This window comes from Amblyraja radiata, chromosome 32 (assembly GCF_010909765.2).
Source record: "Amblyraja radiata isolate CabotCenter1 chromosome 32, sAmbRad1.1.pri, whole genome shotgun sequence".
NCBI lineage: Eukaryota > Metazoa > Chordata > Chondrichthyes > Rajiformes > Rajidae > Amblyraja > Amblyraja radiata.
In genome coordinates, this window is record NC_045987.1 from 10,542,038 (window position 1) to 10,558,700 (window position 16,663).

The 16,663-nt window shown below is 44.7% G+C and overlaps 1 protein-coding gene across 1 annotated transcript; it reads left to right on the forward strand.

Annotated features, from left to right (window-relative positions):
* The first annotated feature begins 871 nt into the window (after positions 1-871).
* ptges (prostaglandin E synthase) lies at positions 872-15,987 on the forward strand. Its single transcript, XM_033048689.1, has 3 exons — positions 872-1,106; positions 5,937-6,019; positions 15,611-15,987. The coding sequence occupies exons 1-3, from the start codon at positions 1,002-1,004 to the stop codon at positions 15,858-15,860; spliced, it is 438 nt and encodes a 145-aa protein (XP_032904580.1). The 5' UTR covers positions 872-1,001; the 3' UTR covers positions 15,861-15,987.
* The last annotated feature ends 676 nt before the right edge of the window (positions 15,988-16,663 follow it).

Genomic DNA, 16,663 nt, shown 5'->3' on the forward strand with positions numbered 1-16,663 from the left:
GGAGCGGTCTTTGCGGAAGGCAGACATGGGGGGAGATGGGAAGATGTGGCGAGTGGTGGGGTCAAAGACTATACATGATTACTATCAACTCCACGCACGGGTACACGATCAATGTAAAGCCTGGTGGGAGAGGGGAGAAGAGTGACCTGGGTGAAACTTGTCCTTTGTCATCTCGACTTGCCGAGGCTGCGGAATCAATTCATCAATTCACCAATTAATCATCTGCCTCAGTTCCTCCAGCACTTTGTGTTTTGTTTCACACACACCAGGAAGTCTAGAAATCAGCGACTCTAACAGGCAACACTCGTTGCTTTGCGTAAAGTGAAATCTGAGCGTGTGAGAGGAAGCTGATTGAAGGAAACAGTCGGAGGGTTGCGGTTTCCGCAAAGTGGGATGAGTCTCCCAGCTGTCTGGCGGAGCTGGGACGGCGCTGGCGGGGACTGGGCACGGGCTGGGCTGGGCTGGGCTGGGCTGGGCTGGGCACGGGCTGAGCTGGGCTGGGCACGGGCTGGGCTGAGCTGGGCTGGGCTGGGCACGGGCTGGGCACGGGCTGGGCTGGGCTGGGCACGGGCTGGGCTGAGCTGGGCTGGGCTGGGCACGGGCTGGGCTGGGCTGGGCTGGGCTGGGCACGGGCTGGGCACGGGCTGGGCTGGGCTGGGCACGGGCTGGGCTGAGCTGGGCTGGGCAGGGCACGGGCTGGGCTGGGCTGGGCTGGGCACGGGCTGGGCACGGGCTGGGCTGGGCTGGGCACGGGCTGGGCTGGGCTGGGCTGGGCACGGGCTGGGCTGGGCTGGGCTGGGCACGGGCTGGGCACGGGCTGGGCACGGGCTGGGCTGGGCTGGGCACGGGCTGGGCTGGGCTGGGCAGGGCTGGGCTGAGCTGGGCTGAGCTGGGCACGGGCTGTACAGGGCTGCGCTGGAGAGTAGGCGTGATCGGCTACACTTTGCCCACCGTCCGAGCCACCTCGCTCATTGCCTGCAGTCCGAGCCCCGGGGAAGGACATGGACAGCGCCGTCTTCGCCTGCTTCGCCTTCTACGGCTCGCTGCTCATCCTGAAGATGTACGCACTGGCCTTCATCACCGGGCAACAGCGACTCCGCAAAAAGGTGACCACTCAACCTGTCTGTCTTCTGTAGGAACGAACTGCAGACGCTGGCTCAAACCGAAGTCAGACACAAAAAGCTGGAGTAACTCAGCGGGTCAGGCAGCATCTCTGAGAAAAGGAATGGGTGACGTTTCGGGTCGAGATACTTCTTCAGAACGTCTCGAACCGAAACATCACCTATTCCTTTACTCCAGAGATGCTGCCTGACCCGCTGAGTTACTCCAACTTTTTGTGTCTATCTTCTACTGGCAATGTTTGTATTATATATCTGAATCAAAGCCCGAGATCAGGTGTTTATGTTTGTGTAACGTTAACATGTGGCGGAACGTTCGAAACTCCACCTCGAGTCAATGTTCTTAAGATGTAGACACAGGAAACACAGAAGGTTCACAAACAAGCTGGAGAAACTCAGCGGGTGCAGCAGCATCTATGAATCTATGAAGCATCCTTCCCTCCATAGATGCTGCTGCACCCGCTGAGTTTCTCCAGCATTTTTGTGTACCTTCGATTTTCCAGCATCTGCAGTTCCTTCTTAAACACAAGGAACACAGATGCTGGCTTACAAAAAAGACACATAATATCGGAGTAACTCAGCGAGCCAGGCAGCATGTCTGCCTAACTTTGACTGTGTATGCTTTCAGCAGTTTAAATGTACTGTTTGCACTTGTTATTAAGGCATGCATAATTTCCATTTGATGAGCTCCATGCGTTTTTTTTCTGTTGAAGGGACAGACTCCACTTTGTTGATCTTCAACATGTGCAGGCGAGTGCCTTGTGTTTATACGATCTCATGTTTAATAGCGAGAGAGAGAGAGAGAGGAGATTCTCTGTTCTAGCCGCGAATATCTGCCGAAATTTTTAGCACCTTCATTCCGAGCACTAAATATTGCCAAGAAACTTTATTTGAACAAAAAATATATAAGGAAGAAAATAGAAAATAAAGCATGCCTGTTAGTGCGGGGAACATTGGGCTTGTTAAGGTCAGAGTTGGTACTATATTCGTGTTCTGAATCCCAGCGCCATGAGGCCAATGTTTTCAGAGTGACACTTGCCATGTAAACCTGGAAGCGTCTGGGTTCTTGTTAATGAAGTTGTAGCCAACCTTTTGGTGGCCACAATAGACAATAGGTGCAGGAGTTTCGGCCCTTCGAGCCACTCACGGTGATCATCCACAATCAGTACCCCGCTCCTGCCTTCTCCCCATATCCCTTGACTCCGCTATCTTTAAGAGCTCCATCTAACTCTCTCGTGAAAGCATCCAGAGAATCGGCCTCCACTGCCTTCTGAGGCAGAGAATTCCACAGATTCACAACTCTCTGGATGAAACGTTTTTCCTCATCTATCTCCGTACATGTTCCATGCCTCTATCGTGTCCAATCGCATAATAATCTTATGTTTCAATAAGATGTGGTTAAAGGGACGTTTCTTTGGAATAAGAAGCAATATCTTAAATTATGCGGTTAGAAGCATATTGTGTTTCCAACCACATTATGCTGGGCTGGGGGTTGGGCCTCGCCAGGTCGTGTTTTAGTTGTTTTACTAACGTCTGCACAACGATAGCCCCTTTAATTTATCCTCTCTAATCTTTCCCTGGCCATAAATGGGCTTTTGGCACAGAGTTTGAGATCTTGGGACGAGAGTGAGAAAACAGAAGTTTAAAAAAAATGCAGAAACGTGAGGAACAGGAAGCGGCATTCAGTTCGTGAGCGTTGCTAACCCTAAAATGCATGTTGATCCCTTTCATAACTCCAGCCACCCGCTGCGGCTCTGGGAATGTTGCTGCCTTTAAAGCACTCGGGTGTCACATACAGATGCCCAGTTCAGTTGGTGTATTTATTTCCAAACCCTTTGTGAAGAAACTCCTGCATTGAAATGGTTTGAAACCAAAAACCCTCAATTGTGACAATCTGATTCCCCATATTGGAGGTGTAACAGGTTGAAGGTTGAAGGAGACGCAAATAGTTGAGTTCGCAGATGCAGCAGAAAAACTGGTCCTTCGGCCCACCAAGCCCACGCCTACCATCAATTCACTTTAGTTAAAGATGACGCCTTAGCCAGGTGACTCTGAGTGCTGGTCCCAGAAGTGGATCTGCAGTCATTATTTACAATCGCTCCACTCTTTTAAACCTGTGCTCCAACATGTTCCCTTTATGCGGTATCTGTACACTGTGCACTGCTCGATTGTAATCATGTGTAGTATTTCCCCTGACTGGATAGCATGCAACATAAAGCTTTTCCTGTACCTTGGTACATGTTACAATAAATTAAACTAAGCTAAATTCTATTTTGTACCACATCCACAACCCCACATTCGTCCCGACACAAACTTGGGGCAATTTTTACAGAGGCCAATTAACCTACAAACACCCACACGTCTTTCGGACATGGGAGGAAACCAGAGTCCCTGGCTGAAACCCACACGGTCACAGGGAGAACGTGCAGACTCCACCTGCACCTGAGGCCAGGTTTGAACCCGGGTCTCTGGTGCTATGAGGCAGCAGTTGTGTCACTGTGCCGTCCTAAGTAATTTGTGTTTGCCTGACACAAAATAGTGCAAAGCCTTTGTCTAGTGATCAGTTTGTCATCTCTGTCATCAATGTATCTTCTCTGGCAGATTTCTTTGGAATAGGAAGAAATATCTTAAATTATGTGGTTAGAAACTGATTTTGTCCAGTGATTATTAGGGCCCAAAATGAATGGAGATTGATAGACTGAGAGTAAATGATGGACGTTAACAAATTTGTATTATGTTTAATAGTGTAAAACATGGGAAAGCAGCACTCTTCAGAAACAAACGAGATTTTCTGAAGAAGGGTTTCGGCCCGAAACGTTGCCTTTTTCCTTCGCTCCATAGATGCTGCTGCACCCGCTGAGTTTCTCCAGCTTTTTTGTGTACCTGAGATTTTCTGCTTGGCTGGTGAATGAGACTTTGGAGAAACTAGGAACTGCAGATGCTGGAATCCTGCAAAAAAAAAGTGTTGGAGGAACTCAGCAGGTCAGGGAGCATTTATAGAGAGAATGGACAAGAGATGGGACCCTTCTTCAGAATGAAATGACCCAAAACATTGTCTCTCCGTTCCCTCAACAGATGCATCCTGAGCCACTAGTTATTCTAGTATTTTGAGTTTTGCCATGAGACTGTGGGGCAGGTTTGCCTCTGAGGTAGGTTTTTGAAACCGACTGGGAGGGAGATGGGGAAGTTTAAGAAGGAAGTTCTGAAGCCGAGGGGACTGAAAGAGGAGAAGCTGGTTCTGAGACAAAGGAACTGATGATCTCCAAGAAGCCAGAGGTGAAGGATTGCAGAACTGGTGGAGTCACTGGATCAGATGGAAATTGAGGTTAAAATCGAGTCATTTTCAGGGATGCCACAAGGAGCAAGAGAAACATATTTTACATGTAGAAATAAAGAATACAGAAGGAGAACTGTTGTGAGAAGTAATGGATTGAGTGCAGGATTAAGGAAGGGTCTCGACCCGAAACGTCACCAATCCATGTTCTCCAGAGATGCTGCCTGATCTGCTGAGTTACTCCAGCACTTGGTGTCGTTTTGTAACTTATTTTACACATAGGGTTGTGGAGGAACAGCACAGAGGCTCAGCTGTAGAGTCACCACCCCACAGCTCAGTGACCTGACCTTGGTTCCCTGTGTGGAGTCTACCCGATCTCTCTGCCACCATCGGTTTCCCTGGAAGCTTCAATTTCCTCCAACATTGCATTGACTTGCGGGTTAGTAGATTCATTAGACACTGTAAATTGTCCCTTCTGCCAAGGAGCATTAGAATCAGGCTGAGGGGGAGTAAATGGGAAGGTGAGGAGAATAAAGAAAGTCTGGTGTAAATGCTGCTTGATAGTTTGTCTGGATCCAATAGGAGAACCCTTTTTCCAGACTCCATGACTCTATGGCTGTAGGTTGTTGTATTTCTGGAGATGTTGAATGAAAGAGAAACATCTGCCATGATGCAGTGAGAGACCACTGCTCATGTTTGATAAGATGCTGTAGAATTGTTTACACATTGGGTTGGAGTGTCCTGGTTTAAGGTCTCATGGCGTCAGTCATGATGCCGGCTCAATATTGAATACACTGGTCAGTGCACACAGTAAGGTGAACGCACCCGCTGGGCTTTATTTCTAGAGACAAACAGGTCGGTCTAGAATCATCCCTCACAGCTTCCTCTCTCTCGCTGCCTCTCTGGACTCCAGGGTTGATAGTTATGTCGGATTGGGTTTATTGGTCCAATAACCCTTAATTGGATTTGGCTCTGGCTCATTTGCCTGTGGTCGGGAGAGAAATAGATCTTAAAGAGGATGTGTCATTAGAGTATCTACAGAAGTCACCCCTGATGGGTAGCACTCCATCAGCAGAAGACGGGGAGTGGGAGTGGTGGGAGTGGGAGTGGTGTGGGGGTATTGACCCAATGATTTCGAGAGGCAAGAATACTGCCCTGGGTTAAGGTTTGATCAGAAGTCAATCTTGGTGGGTCAGCACTGATTCAGAGAACTGGGATATGGGGGCAGGAGGGGACTTTGGCCTGATTTAACGATCTTGCCTTTGGATGGGTTTCGACCCATGATCTTGAAAAGCAAGAATGCTGCCGTTTGACTCTCAGCAGGCACGGGTTACGAGTTGTGGAGCAGGGAGGTGATAATGAAGTAGCTGTTGAAGTGTGTACATGCTGACATTTGATCCTGATCTGATTTACTATCTACAATAACAATCTCCTCTGGTGGAGTAAACTGTGGGTAATCATATCGAAGCACTGACATACTGTCTTTAGTTCTAGGTTTTCGCTATAAAGTGACTTGTCTAACCTCCTCCTCCTCTCTTCCCCAGGCCTTTACCAACCCAGAGGATGCGATGAGACATGGCGGACTGATGTACCATCGGACTGATCCTGATGTGGAACGGACTCGAAGGTATGGTTCTCTGAAGCTGACTCGTACAATGAAGCAATCGGCAAAAGCTGCCGAAGCTGAGAAGATCAATTATTTTCTATATAAAAGCTGGTAATATTATGCAGCTGATGCCTCTCATTCCCATAGTCCTGCATTTTTGGTTCCCCTTTATTTATCTGCCTGCCTTCTGAAAGCTTAGCTTAATCTGCCTCCACCTCCCTCCCAAGCAATGCATTCCAGATCACAAATAGAGCAGGAATAAAACCCCCTCTCGTATTGCCTTTGCCTCTCTGGCCATTTAACCCTTTAGATTTGTGCATTCAACTGCAGACTGCGAGGGAAAAGAGTCCTTCACGTGTCCAGCACCTTACTTTTTAATCTGAGTAATGATGAATGGGAAATCATTGTTGAGGATAGATAGGGCAGGTTTTTGTGTTCATTTCCAGCACTACACACAGCTGTAGAACTCGTCTTAAATGTTGTCCATTCCACAAATGTGGTCATATGTAGCTGGAGAATCCGAGGGTAAGTTTTAATCTCATTTTCAGTGAGACTAGTTCTAGTGATACGTCCAGAATATACACTAAGACATTTTTGCATGAATACCTTGAATAAAAAAAGATATTGTTTTTATGTGAATAGGTCTACGAAAAATTGTCGGCCCAATTATACCCTCCCCCCCCCCGGGGGAATGTGGGCTGTCTGTTCATTAAATTGAACAGCAACTGTTAAATTCAACTGACGGCAACTGTTATTATGGTGTGGTGTATGGCATTTCGATCCTATGCCTATTGTGGCAATTGAATCATGGCCATGAGGAAATAAGAATATAATGTATGACTTTGAATTGCATTTCCGTACCACCTCACGCGGAGTTAATCATGCAAGGTCGCCATGCGTCAATTATATGTTTTAACGCTTTTGGTTGTAAATTGTTAATCTAGTTTAAATAGTTTCCAACCTAGTTCCCAGAGGATACAAGTCTGCTGGAACTGAACTAAGCCAAATTTGGCATTGGTGCTTCACAGATCTCCGGAGACCAAAATGTTTAGCTGATAGCTCTGTATGGAGAAAAAATTCTTCTCATTGTTAAAGAATTATAATTGGAAAATGATATTTAGCCTGGTATACAGACTAGATTTGCGATTAGATCTTGCAGATGGAATCCCAATTTCCAGTGCTTTTTCTTCTGAGCGTTTATATTTTTCACCAAGTATTTTCTTTATCCTCATTTACTCAATATTTTGTTAGATGCCTCAATTTGCACACTTGGTGAAACTTGCCACATTCTTGCACATTTCTCCTGGTTCTTTCTCCACTTTATTATTTTGCCGATATTTCCACAGGGGCATGGGCCAGGTTTGCATTGGGGTATGTTTGTGTCAGATCGCACTGGGTGACAGCAAGAGGTTTTTTAAAGTATGTATTTTACAATGAGTTTGCCAGAATGCTACCTGGATGAGAAGATATTAGCTAGATGGAGAGAGGTTGGATGAACATGGATGGTCTTCTCTGGAGTGCAGAGACCGAGGGGAAACCTGATAGAAGTATATTAAATTACTGAAGCCATAATTTGAGTAGACAGCCAGAATCCTTTTTCCCAGTGTGGAAATATCAAAGACTAGAGGACATCTTATTAAGGTGTGAGGGGAAAAGTCTGCAACTACTTCCCTTTGTTTGACACAGGGGGTTGTGGGTGCATGGAATGTGCTGCCAGGAGCAGTGATGGAGGATGTTACGATAGTGCCATTTAAGAGGCTGTTGAATCGTGGAACTGGTTCTTTATGGGAGATGTTCAGGTGCTCCTCTATTCAACAACATTCTTTTGAAGGAAGTTAAAATACAAAAAAGAAAGCATAGAAATCAGATGGAAAGAGATATGGCTGTAGGGTGGGATAGGCTGTCCATTGAATGCATCACTGGTGTGAATCATTTCCTACTTGTGTTACTGTAACAAGTGACCACATTTCACTCTTTACCTCAACACAATTGTTAACTAGTTCTGTGGGAGATGGCCCTTAATCTAACCTGTACACACAAATTCTCAACTTTTAAAACTTTCCTATCGGATTTGATCTATTAATCTTGGCAATATTTCATTGAACTGTTGGCATGTATTTTCTGTGATTCCAAAAAACATTGTATCATTCGGATTCTCAGAACTGCTTATGATGCAGTTAATTTGTTTGCGTATTTCCTGCTTTCATATTCAGTAGGTCAGATATGAAATTATGAGCGTACTCTTAGCACTTAGCTCTTAGCACTTTTATCCCTGTAATTCAAGCTCTTTTTGAATTTTTCGACCTGGAGACGTGCATCTTTTTAAAGAAGACTTAACATCATTGTTGTTTTTTTCCCATACTTTAGAACTTTCTGCATTTTCTTTTCTCACCTCATTAAGCTGTACATGCTAGGGCTGTGTATAATATATGGGGGGGGGGGAAAGGTGTCTTTTCATTGAGCTTACTGCTCTTTCCATCTTCCTAAATACTTTTGTTAAAAGTATAAGAGTCACAAAGTTATATTGCAGCATTCTAGGCCTTTGGTTAGGCTGCATATAGAGCATTGCATGCATTTCTGATCGCCTCATTTCAGGAAGAATGTGAAGGCTTTGGAGAGAGTGCGGAAGTGATATCCCAGAATACCGCGATTAGGGAACTCTGAACTGCAAGGAGAGGTTGGACAGGTCTGGAGCATTGAAGGTTAAGGGGTTACCTGATACAAGTATATAAAAGTGAGAGGCATAGGTAAACAGAGTGGAAATGACAGAGACTAGAGGGTATAGCCCCTGTCCCACTTAGGAAACCTGAACGGAAACCTCTGGAGACTTTGCATCCCACCCAAGGTTTCCGTGCGGTTCCCGGAGGTTTTTGTCAGTCTTCCTACCTGCCTCTACTACCTGCAACCTCCGGCAACCTCCAGGAACCGCACGGAAACCTTGGGTGGGGCGCAAGGTCCCCTGAGGTTTCCGTACAGGTTTCCTAAGTGGGACAGGGGCATTAGCTTTAAGTTGAGAGGGTCAAAGTTTAAACGAGATGAGCAGGGATAGTTCTGACATGGTGGTTGGTGCCTGGAACACACTGCTGAGGTTGGCGGTGGAAGCAGATGTGATAGATACGTTTACTGTAAGTGGATATTAGATAGGCCCATGTATGTGCATGAAATAGAGTGATATGGATCATATGAAGGCAGGGAAGATTAGTTTAATGGCCCTGTCCCACTGTACGAGTTCATTCAAGTGCTCCCCTGAGTTTAAAAAAAAATCAAACTCGTGGTAAGCACGGAGAATGAACGTAGCGGGTACGTCGGAGCTCGGGGATGTCTCTTAGCGGCTTGTAACGCTAACCGGCAGGTACTCGGGAAATGTGGTAAGCTCGGGAAGACTGGTGAAGATTTTTCAACATGTTGAAAAATGTCCAGAAGAGCCCCGAGTACCGACGAGCGGCAATTACCGTAAATCTCAGAGTTCGAATCAGGGCAAACTCGGGAGAACTCTTTGAATGAACTCGTACAGTGGGACAGGGCTTTAACTTGGCATCGTGCTTGGCACAGACATTGTGGACCAAAGGGCCTCTTCCTGTGCTGCACTGTTGTATCTTTTTAAGATGGGCTTCAGAATACAAATATTGCTGTTCAGTTAAAGTCGGGACATTGGTTCAGCTCCCTTGTGTAATCATTCCACAATATGTATGTAACCACATCATTGTTTTTCATTTATTTATTCATCAAAAGTTAGGGGTTGAAGCATTGCAGTTGTTGAGGTGAACGTACTCTACGGTGCTGTCGGGTGGGAAATGCCAGGGTATCAGCAATGAGAAGCAGAGTTGTGTTTTCATGTTGGGTTATGTGTGATGTGAACTTGGAGGGATTCGCAGTCCACAATTTACCACAGGGTTCCTTTCCTGAGAACTGCATAACAAATCTCCCAAAAGACTTCTCTGCTATTTGTCTCAATTACTCCCTGTGCTTGCAAGTTCTGCAATATGACCAGTCTCTGGGTTTCTCCAGAGTGTTTTTTAAATTCATTTTTAGCTTAATAGTTATGTCTTGATTTCAACTCTAAATTTCTCTGCTTGCATCCAAATAAATAATTTTGGTAACCTCTTCAGCTCCCTTCCCAAAATTGTTATTCAGAAATTGGGATGTGGATTTCCACATGCATCACTGTTTTGATTTAGAACAAGTAACTGATTATGTTTGGTACACAAAAATGCTGGAGAAACTCAGCGGGTGCAGCAGCATCTATGGAGCGAAGGAAATAGGCAACGTTCGATTTTCCAGCATCTGCAGTTCCTTCTTAAAAACTGATTATGTTTATTGGTTTTATTCCTCTCGTGGTGAAGTCTCTTTAAGATTGAGACACTGCCTCATGCAAAAACCATGTGTGAAATTGTTCCTTGGCAAAGTCTATTGCTGAGCTCAATCCAACTAAATCCTTCAAGTAGCTAAAATAACTTATTGGCTGAGCTCAATTTACATTTCATAACTCTTGCCATTTCTGTTCTGTGCATCTCAGTCTGATTGCAACAGAGCAATAGGATTAGACGGTGCTGGGAAATAATTTATTTGTCAAACGCAAGGAAATGCCGATGCTGGTATCTTGAACGATAGAGACACAAGCCGATCCCAATCATCACCTGTCCATTCCCTCCACAGAGGCTGCCTGACTGGCTGAGTTTCTCCAGCACTTTTTTAAAATTATTAATATTTTTATTAGAAGCAATCTCCAGCACTTTGTTCTGCTCCAGAATTTGTTCTTTGCTCCCAGTTGGTTAAGGATGCATTTGTTTTAACATGACAAAGAGAATAACCTTTGAATGAAAAATCGTATATTGACAAGCAGATTTACTGTGTTTGAGGTGCAGAGAAATTCTAAGTCAAAGTTTCCATTGGGCAAGGGGAAGGATCTGTTCGTTAAGACAAGGGTTTCTTAATGTATGAATCAGTCAACAGCCGATGCCTCATACCTCTGGCAGCTGTCCCATTATCATCCTCTGAGAAATGTAATGTGGAATTCTGTCCCCCCAGGCCAAACATTTTAATACGTATCAATGCTCTTGTTGATTTAATATAATTCCTTGTGTGTGCAGAATACTTAAAGGTGCAAATATGAAAACAAAGGACACTAAGAACATGGTATAAAGGCAGGAACACCTAACTAAGACTTGATGCCTTGAATGTAGAATGGTTCATTGTTTGCGGAGGGGAAAGTGACAACGAGGCATACAATCAGTAAAATTTAATCAGTGGGACAGTGAAACTAGTCTGAGAACTGGGATGGGGGAGGAATTGAGAGAGAGGGAAAGCAAGGGTTACTTGAAGTTAGATAAGTCAATATTCATACCACTGGGTTGTAAGCTGCCTGTGGTGGTGTTTTAAGGCAGAGAGTTCTCCAGAGTCTTCGCCAATATTTATCCCATCATGTCACAATAATGGATCATCGGATCATTGTCCAAATTACAGACCTGTCATTCTGCTGCAAGTACGAATGTCATTGTTTCGTTTTGAAACTTATGACAACTAAACACTTTTTATCTTGACTCTCTCTGGTCTCTTGTTGTATTTGTGTTCCTGTTATATTTGAGGTGACAGTGACAAATCATTTTAGGATATCCCTCGGGGCGGGTTGACACTCGAAAAATGCATTTTCCTGTTTCTTTATGCCTTGCATTTAAAATATTGTTGGATTCGCCCATCTCCATCACATTCCTCACACCAGTAAATGCAAAACTGTATACTCCTTGTTAGATGGCAAAAAAACAACCGGTGCATCTTGTCCGATACATCCAGAGATGGTGCAGCCTAAGGTCCCATTAGTTGGTCTCTGATTCCACGCACATTGCGAAATCCCCTACAAGAGGACAATGTGTGGAAAAATATCACTTGCATGGTGTCATATTGAATTTGGGAAGAAGTTTCATCTGTGTCTTCTGATTGAATTGGTGGGTCTTGCAGTCAATTGAGTTTGGGTCTGCTTGTGTGGGATTCGAACATAATAGTCCTTTGAATGTAGTAAGATCCCATGGACAGTGAGATGAATGTGCAGTCATTTATCTGGTCCATGATATGGGAGCACATTCCCAGTAATCTTATTACTGCTGCAGCATGGGAGCCCCCTGTTTAACGTCCAGAGTTTGCTCATAATCACCGTTTATGTAACAAGGGACACCAGAGTTTCCTCTGCTAAACCAACATTCAAGAATAAAGAAAGTAAAGAAAAATGGTAATGAAAACAGAGGAAACAAAGTGAGTTATATTGAATAACAAGTGCATTAGGAGGAGGAAAATTGTATTGAGAACTGAAAGACGGGAGTGTAGGCAAAGGAAATGTACACAAAACAACGTGTATTTCCGATTCTAAAATATCAAGGAAGACTTTTCCACCTGAAGGAGTGAGAGTCCTGTTTCATTCATTCCCACCCTGGATTGGAGGAATGTCAATGTCATCCTCTGGAGCAGTGAAGGGTGGTCCCTGTTTCTGGGATCAAAGGAGAGATGGAAAGGAGAAAGGGAGTAGATCGGGGGGGGGGGGGGGGCCCCCAAAATCCTATCTAGTCTTTGACTCTGTTTTGAATAATGCATGCAAAGGTATTTTTGCCATGTGGAACATCATGCTTTGTGAAATTCATTATGCCTGCAATGAGTTTCACCAACTTTTACAGATGTACTAGTGAAAACATACTGTGTTGCATCACAGCCCAAGATGCAAGACATTGTAGCGAATTGTGGATGTAGCTCAGTCCATCACAGACCATGGTCCCCACCCAGCATCAACCCCACCCACATGACACACTGCTTCTGGAAAGCAGCCAGCATAATCAAGGACCTTTCCCACTCTGGTCATTCCCTCTTCTCTCCATTCGTTCTAAAACGCAAAAGCTTAAGCCCGCACCAACAGGCTCGGGAACAGCTACTCCCTCTCTTATCAAACTTCTGCACAGTCCTTCCATAAATGATAGTACACACCTGATCTTCCAGCCTCAGTGCAGATTTTTTCCTTCGGAACTGCTATGCCGAGAGCCTATATTCTGCAAAGTGGTATTTTTCTCTTCACACAACCTTTTGTACTTACGTTTGACTTTATTGTGCTATCTGATTTTATTGGATCACACACAAACAAAAGTTTTCACTGTAACTCAGAACACATGTGAACAATATAGCAATATCCAAAGTATTAGAACAGGTGAAATGACATTTGAGCTCATTTTGGGAGCAAAAAACCTGGCTGGTTCTACAGCGCCCGGTTGAATATAATTGTTCTAGTTCTTGTTATACAGCTGTGAACTATGACACCATGAAAATTGAAACTATTCACGACACTCAAAATATTGTCAAACTGTGCCTTACACACAGTTTGACAATATTTTGAGTGTCGTGTCTGAAGAAGGGTTTCGGCCCGAAACGTCGCCTATTTCCTTCGCTCCATAGATGCTGCTGCACCCGCTGAGTTTCCCCAGCAATTTTGTGTACCTTGTGCCTTACACACAATGTCTCTGCTTTTCCATGCTACCTTTGTAGAAATAAAAACTGGTCTGCAGGCATGTTTGCTTTAATAAAAAAAATAAAAAAACTGTATTTCCCTGGTTGCTGAGGAAACATTCTCCCTGAACTTTCCTCGTAAACACTGGGAAAGGAAATGATGATTGTGTGCCTACTGGCACAATGCATTGGACTAAGTTAATGAAGAAAGTATGTTGGTTTGGAGTACAGACAAGAACAACTAACCTTGGAGACACGAGAGACTGGAGATGCTGGAACTGGACCAACAATCTGCTGAAGGTTCTCGACAGGTCAAGCAACACCTGTCTACTGTGCCTTATGGTCACGATTACCTCACAGAAATCCAGTGTCAAAGTGCGGCAGAGTGTGGTTGCTGATCTCTTGTTTCCCCTCTTGCTGGTCATTTGGGAAAAATGGCTGTAAATATTTGCAAATTTACGGCACCTTTCAGAATCTCAAGGGCAAAGCTCTGGGCAAAAGTATTGTTTTTGCTGAGTTGTGACTTTTGGGTTATGGCGGAAACGCACGAACATTTGTGCGCGAACATCAGTGACGTTCGTCAGAGTGATTTAAGTAACTGTAGAGGAGTAGGTGTAGTGTCCAAAGGCCCTATGAGCCTGTTTTGTGGTTCAGTAAAGTCAGTTTTGACCTGACACAGCCCCTCATCCTCTGTTGCTCAGTCTGCTCTGCCCTTGTCCCCCCCTCACCTATAACATCTAAGTGGTTTGTCTACAGAGGAAGAGGGATGGGAATGCTGGAGGATGGGGTCAGCAGGTTTAGGGTTGTTATTGTCACATGTACTGAGATACAGTGAAGCGCTTTTTTGCATGCTATCAAAAAAGATCAGATATATTAGACATGTCAAACTCAAATACAATAGATAGAGCAAAGAGGAAGATGAAATGCAGCTTATAGACCTTGGCATTGTAGAGCATCAGTTCCAAAGACAAAATGCAATGTCCTCAATGGGGTTGAGGTGAATCGGATAGTACCCTAGCTAATGGAAGGACAATTCAGAAGCTTAATAACAGTAAGGAAGAAGCTGTTCCTGAGTCTAGTGGTGTGCGCTTCCAAGCTCTGTGCCCTCTGCCGATGGAAACGAGGAGAGTGAGGAATGGCCACGGTGGGTCAAGTCTTTGGTTACATTGGCTGATTTTCTGAGGCTGCGAAATATAAACCATACTTGTTCTCAACATCTCCTGTAGTAGCCGGCTTCTTCATCTTCTTGCGTATGGCGTGCACAGCCTAAAGTTGAAGGACAACTTGTTCTATTTGATCTTATTTGATTGTGCACGCCAGGTTGATTGCATTCATCGAAACAGTGAAGGTTGCAATCTTCCACCCCAGTAGCCTGCTGATGTATTGGCTACTCATTTAATGAGTTGGGGAGCTCTGGGGGGGCTGAAGGATGTCCAATGTCCAGGGCAACCTGGGTGTGAAGGATATATATATATAACTTTTCAGTTTTTGTGAATGTTCTAATTTAGCAACCTCCATTGTTAAAGACTCAGAGAGCCCTGGAATACTTGTTGCATTCTTCCCCCAGCCCCCACAGCAACAGGAGCATCCATCTTTGGAACCACTGGTCGACGGGAGGTATAAAGGCCAATAGGTATCACTTTCCACAAGATGGGAGAGGTGATTTCTCGACCAGAAACATCACCTATCCATGTTTTCCAGAGATGTTGCCTGACCCGCTGAGTTACTCCGGCACCTTGTGTCTTTTTTGTTGAGACAAACACTGGGGCATGAAAGATTGTACCAGGCTCTCTGTTCGTTGTTTGTTTATGTAAAGTCTCTGGATAGGAAACATCCCAAAGAGAGAGAGAGCAGTCTTAAGGAAAAACTTTAATGAAGCCAGACATTTTCAGAAGAAACCGCAGGAGCTGGAATCTTGAACAAAACACACACAAAGTGTTGGAGGAACTTGATGGGTCAGGCAGCATCTGGTGGAGGGAAAGGACAGACATTTTTTGGGTTGGGATTGGAAAAAGGTCCCAGCTTGCAATGTTGTCTGTCCATTCCCTCCCCAGGTGCTGCCTGACCCGCTCCAGCATGTTCAGAGCTGTGTTGAATGAACAACTATTTTAATCTGTTTTCCTTCCTTCACAGAGCCCACCGCAATGACATGGAAAACATCTATGCCTTCTTGTTCCTTGGTGCCGTCTACTCGCTGACGGAGCCCAACCTCTTCATTGCCAACGTCCATTTTCTGGTCTTCTTCGTAGCTCGGGTGGTTCATAGTGTTGCCTACGTGTTTGCAATGAAAGCTCCAACCCGTTCTCTGGCCTACACCATTGGACAGATCCCCTGCGTGTCCATCGCCCTGCAGATCCTTGTCCACGCGGTGGCCCATTGGTAGAGCCAAGCCTTCCACAGCGACACTCGACGTATTGTTGGTTCAGGACTGAACAACATGTCTTTATGATGTGGCACACTTTGGAGAAGCCGTGACGCAAAATACACCAAAAGTGTCTTTCAGAATGAAAGTTCTGCTTCAGTACATTATGCGCAAAGATATTAGAATGAACTATTGCTTTACTAGATTATATTTATCTAAGAGGTTGCTGAAAATTGCTACAAAGAGTAAGATACGTGCCTCTATGTTTTTCCAAAGTAATTTAAGTGTGTTTTGTTCTGTTGAGGTGATGGTAGGTGGTCATCTAACCCTATCTGTGGTGACATTTCCACAGTGGTAACATCGAGTCCATGTCACCGCCTGGATGTGGCCAGAGCTGCCTCCTGACATACCACCCTGTGGACTGGGACGGGTAACTGTCCCTGTGTTTGCGTACTGTTAATTTCGAGGATCGTGCTGCAAGGGACATACAGACCAAAGGCAGGAAACAAAATGCTGGCCATGAGATTTATCTTCTCTCATTGTTCCTCCGTCCCCAGACCTCATGCCCTTATCTGATAATTTAAAGCCTGTTAATACTTTCAATACTTTTATTATTAAAGTGTGGAAATATATATCCTTGACTCTCCAGTAACTGAAGTTTAATCTGCAGAACTCTATAAAGAAGAACTTTGTAATTGAAAGTAATAATAATGCTAATTCAAGAAAAATGTTTTGTTATGTGTTTGATTCTGTGGGGGAAAAGAAAACCATTCAATGTACAACCTTTCTCAGAGGAGGTGATTCGGCCCATTGAGCCCATGCCA

Bases quoted from the DNA above. Each gene is read 5' to 3' on its own strand.
- ptges (XM_033048689.1), top strand. From the start codon at position 1,002: ATGGACAGCGCCGTCTTCGCCTGCTTCGCCTTCTACGGCTCGCTGCTC. The intron at 1,107-5,936 runs GTGACCACTCAA...TCTCTTCCCCAG, and splicing joins AACAGCGACTCCGCAAAAAG to GCCTTTACCAACCCAGAGGA. The intron at 6,020-15,610 runs GTATGGTTCTCT...CTTCCTTCACAG, and splicing joins GATGTGGAACGGACTCGAAG to AGCCCACCGCAATGACATGG.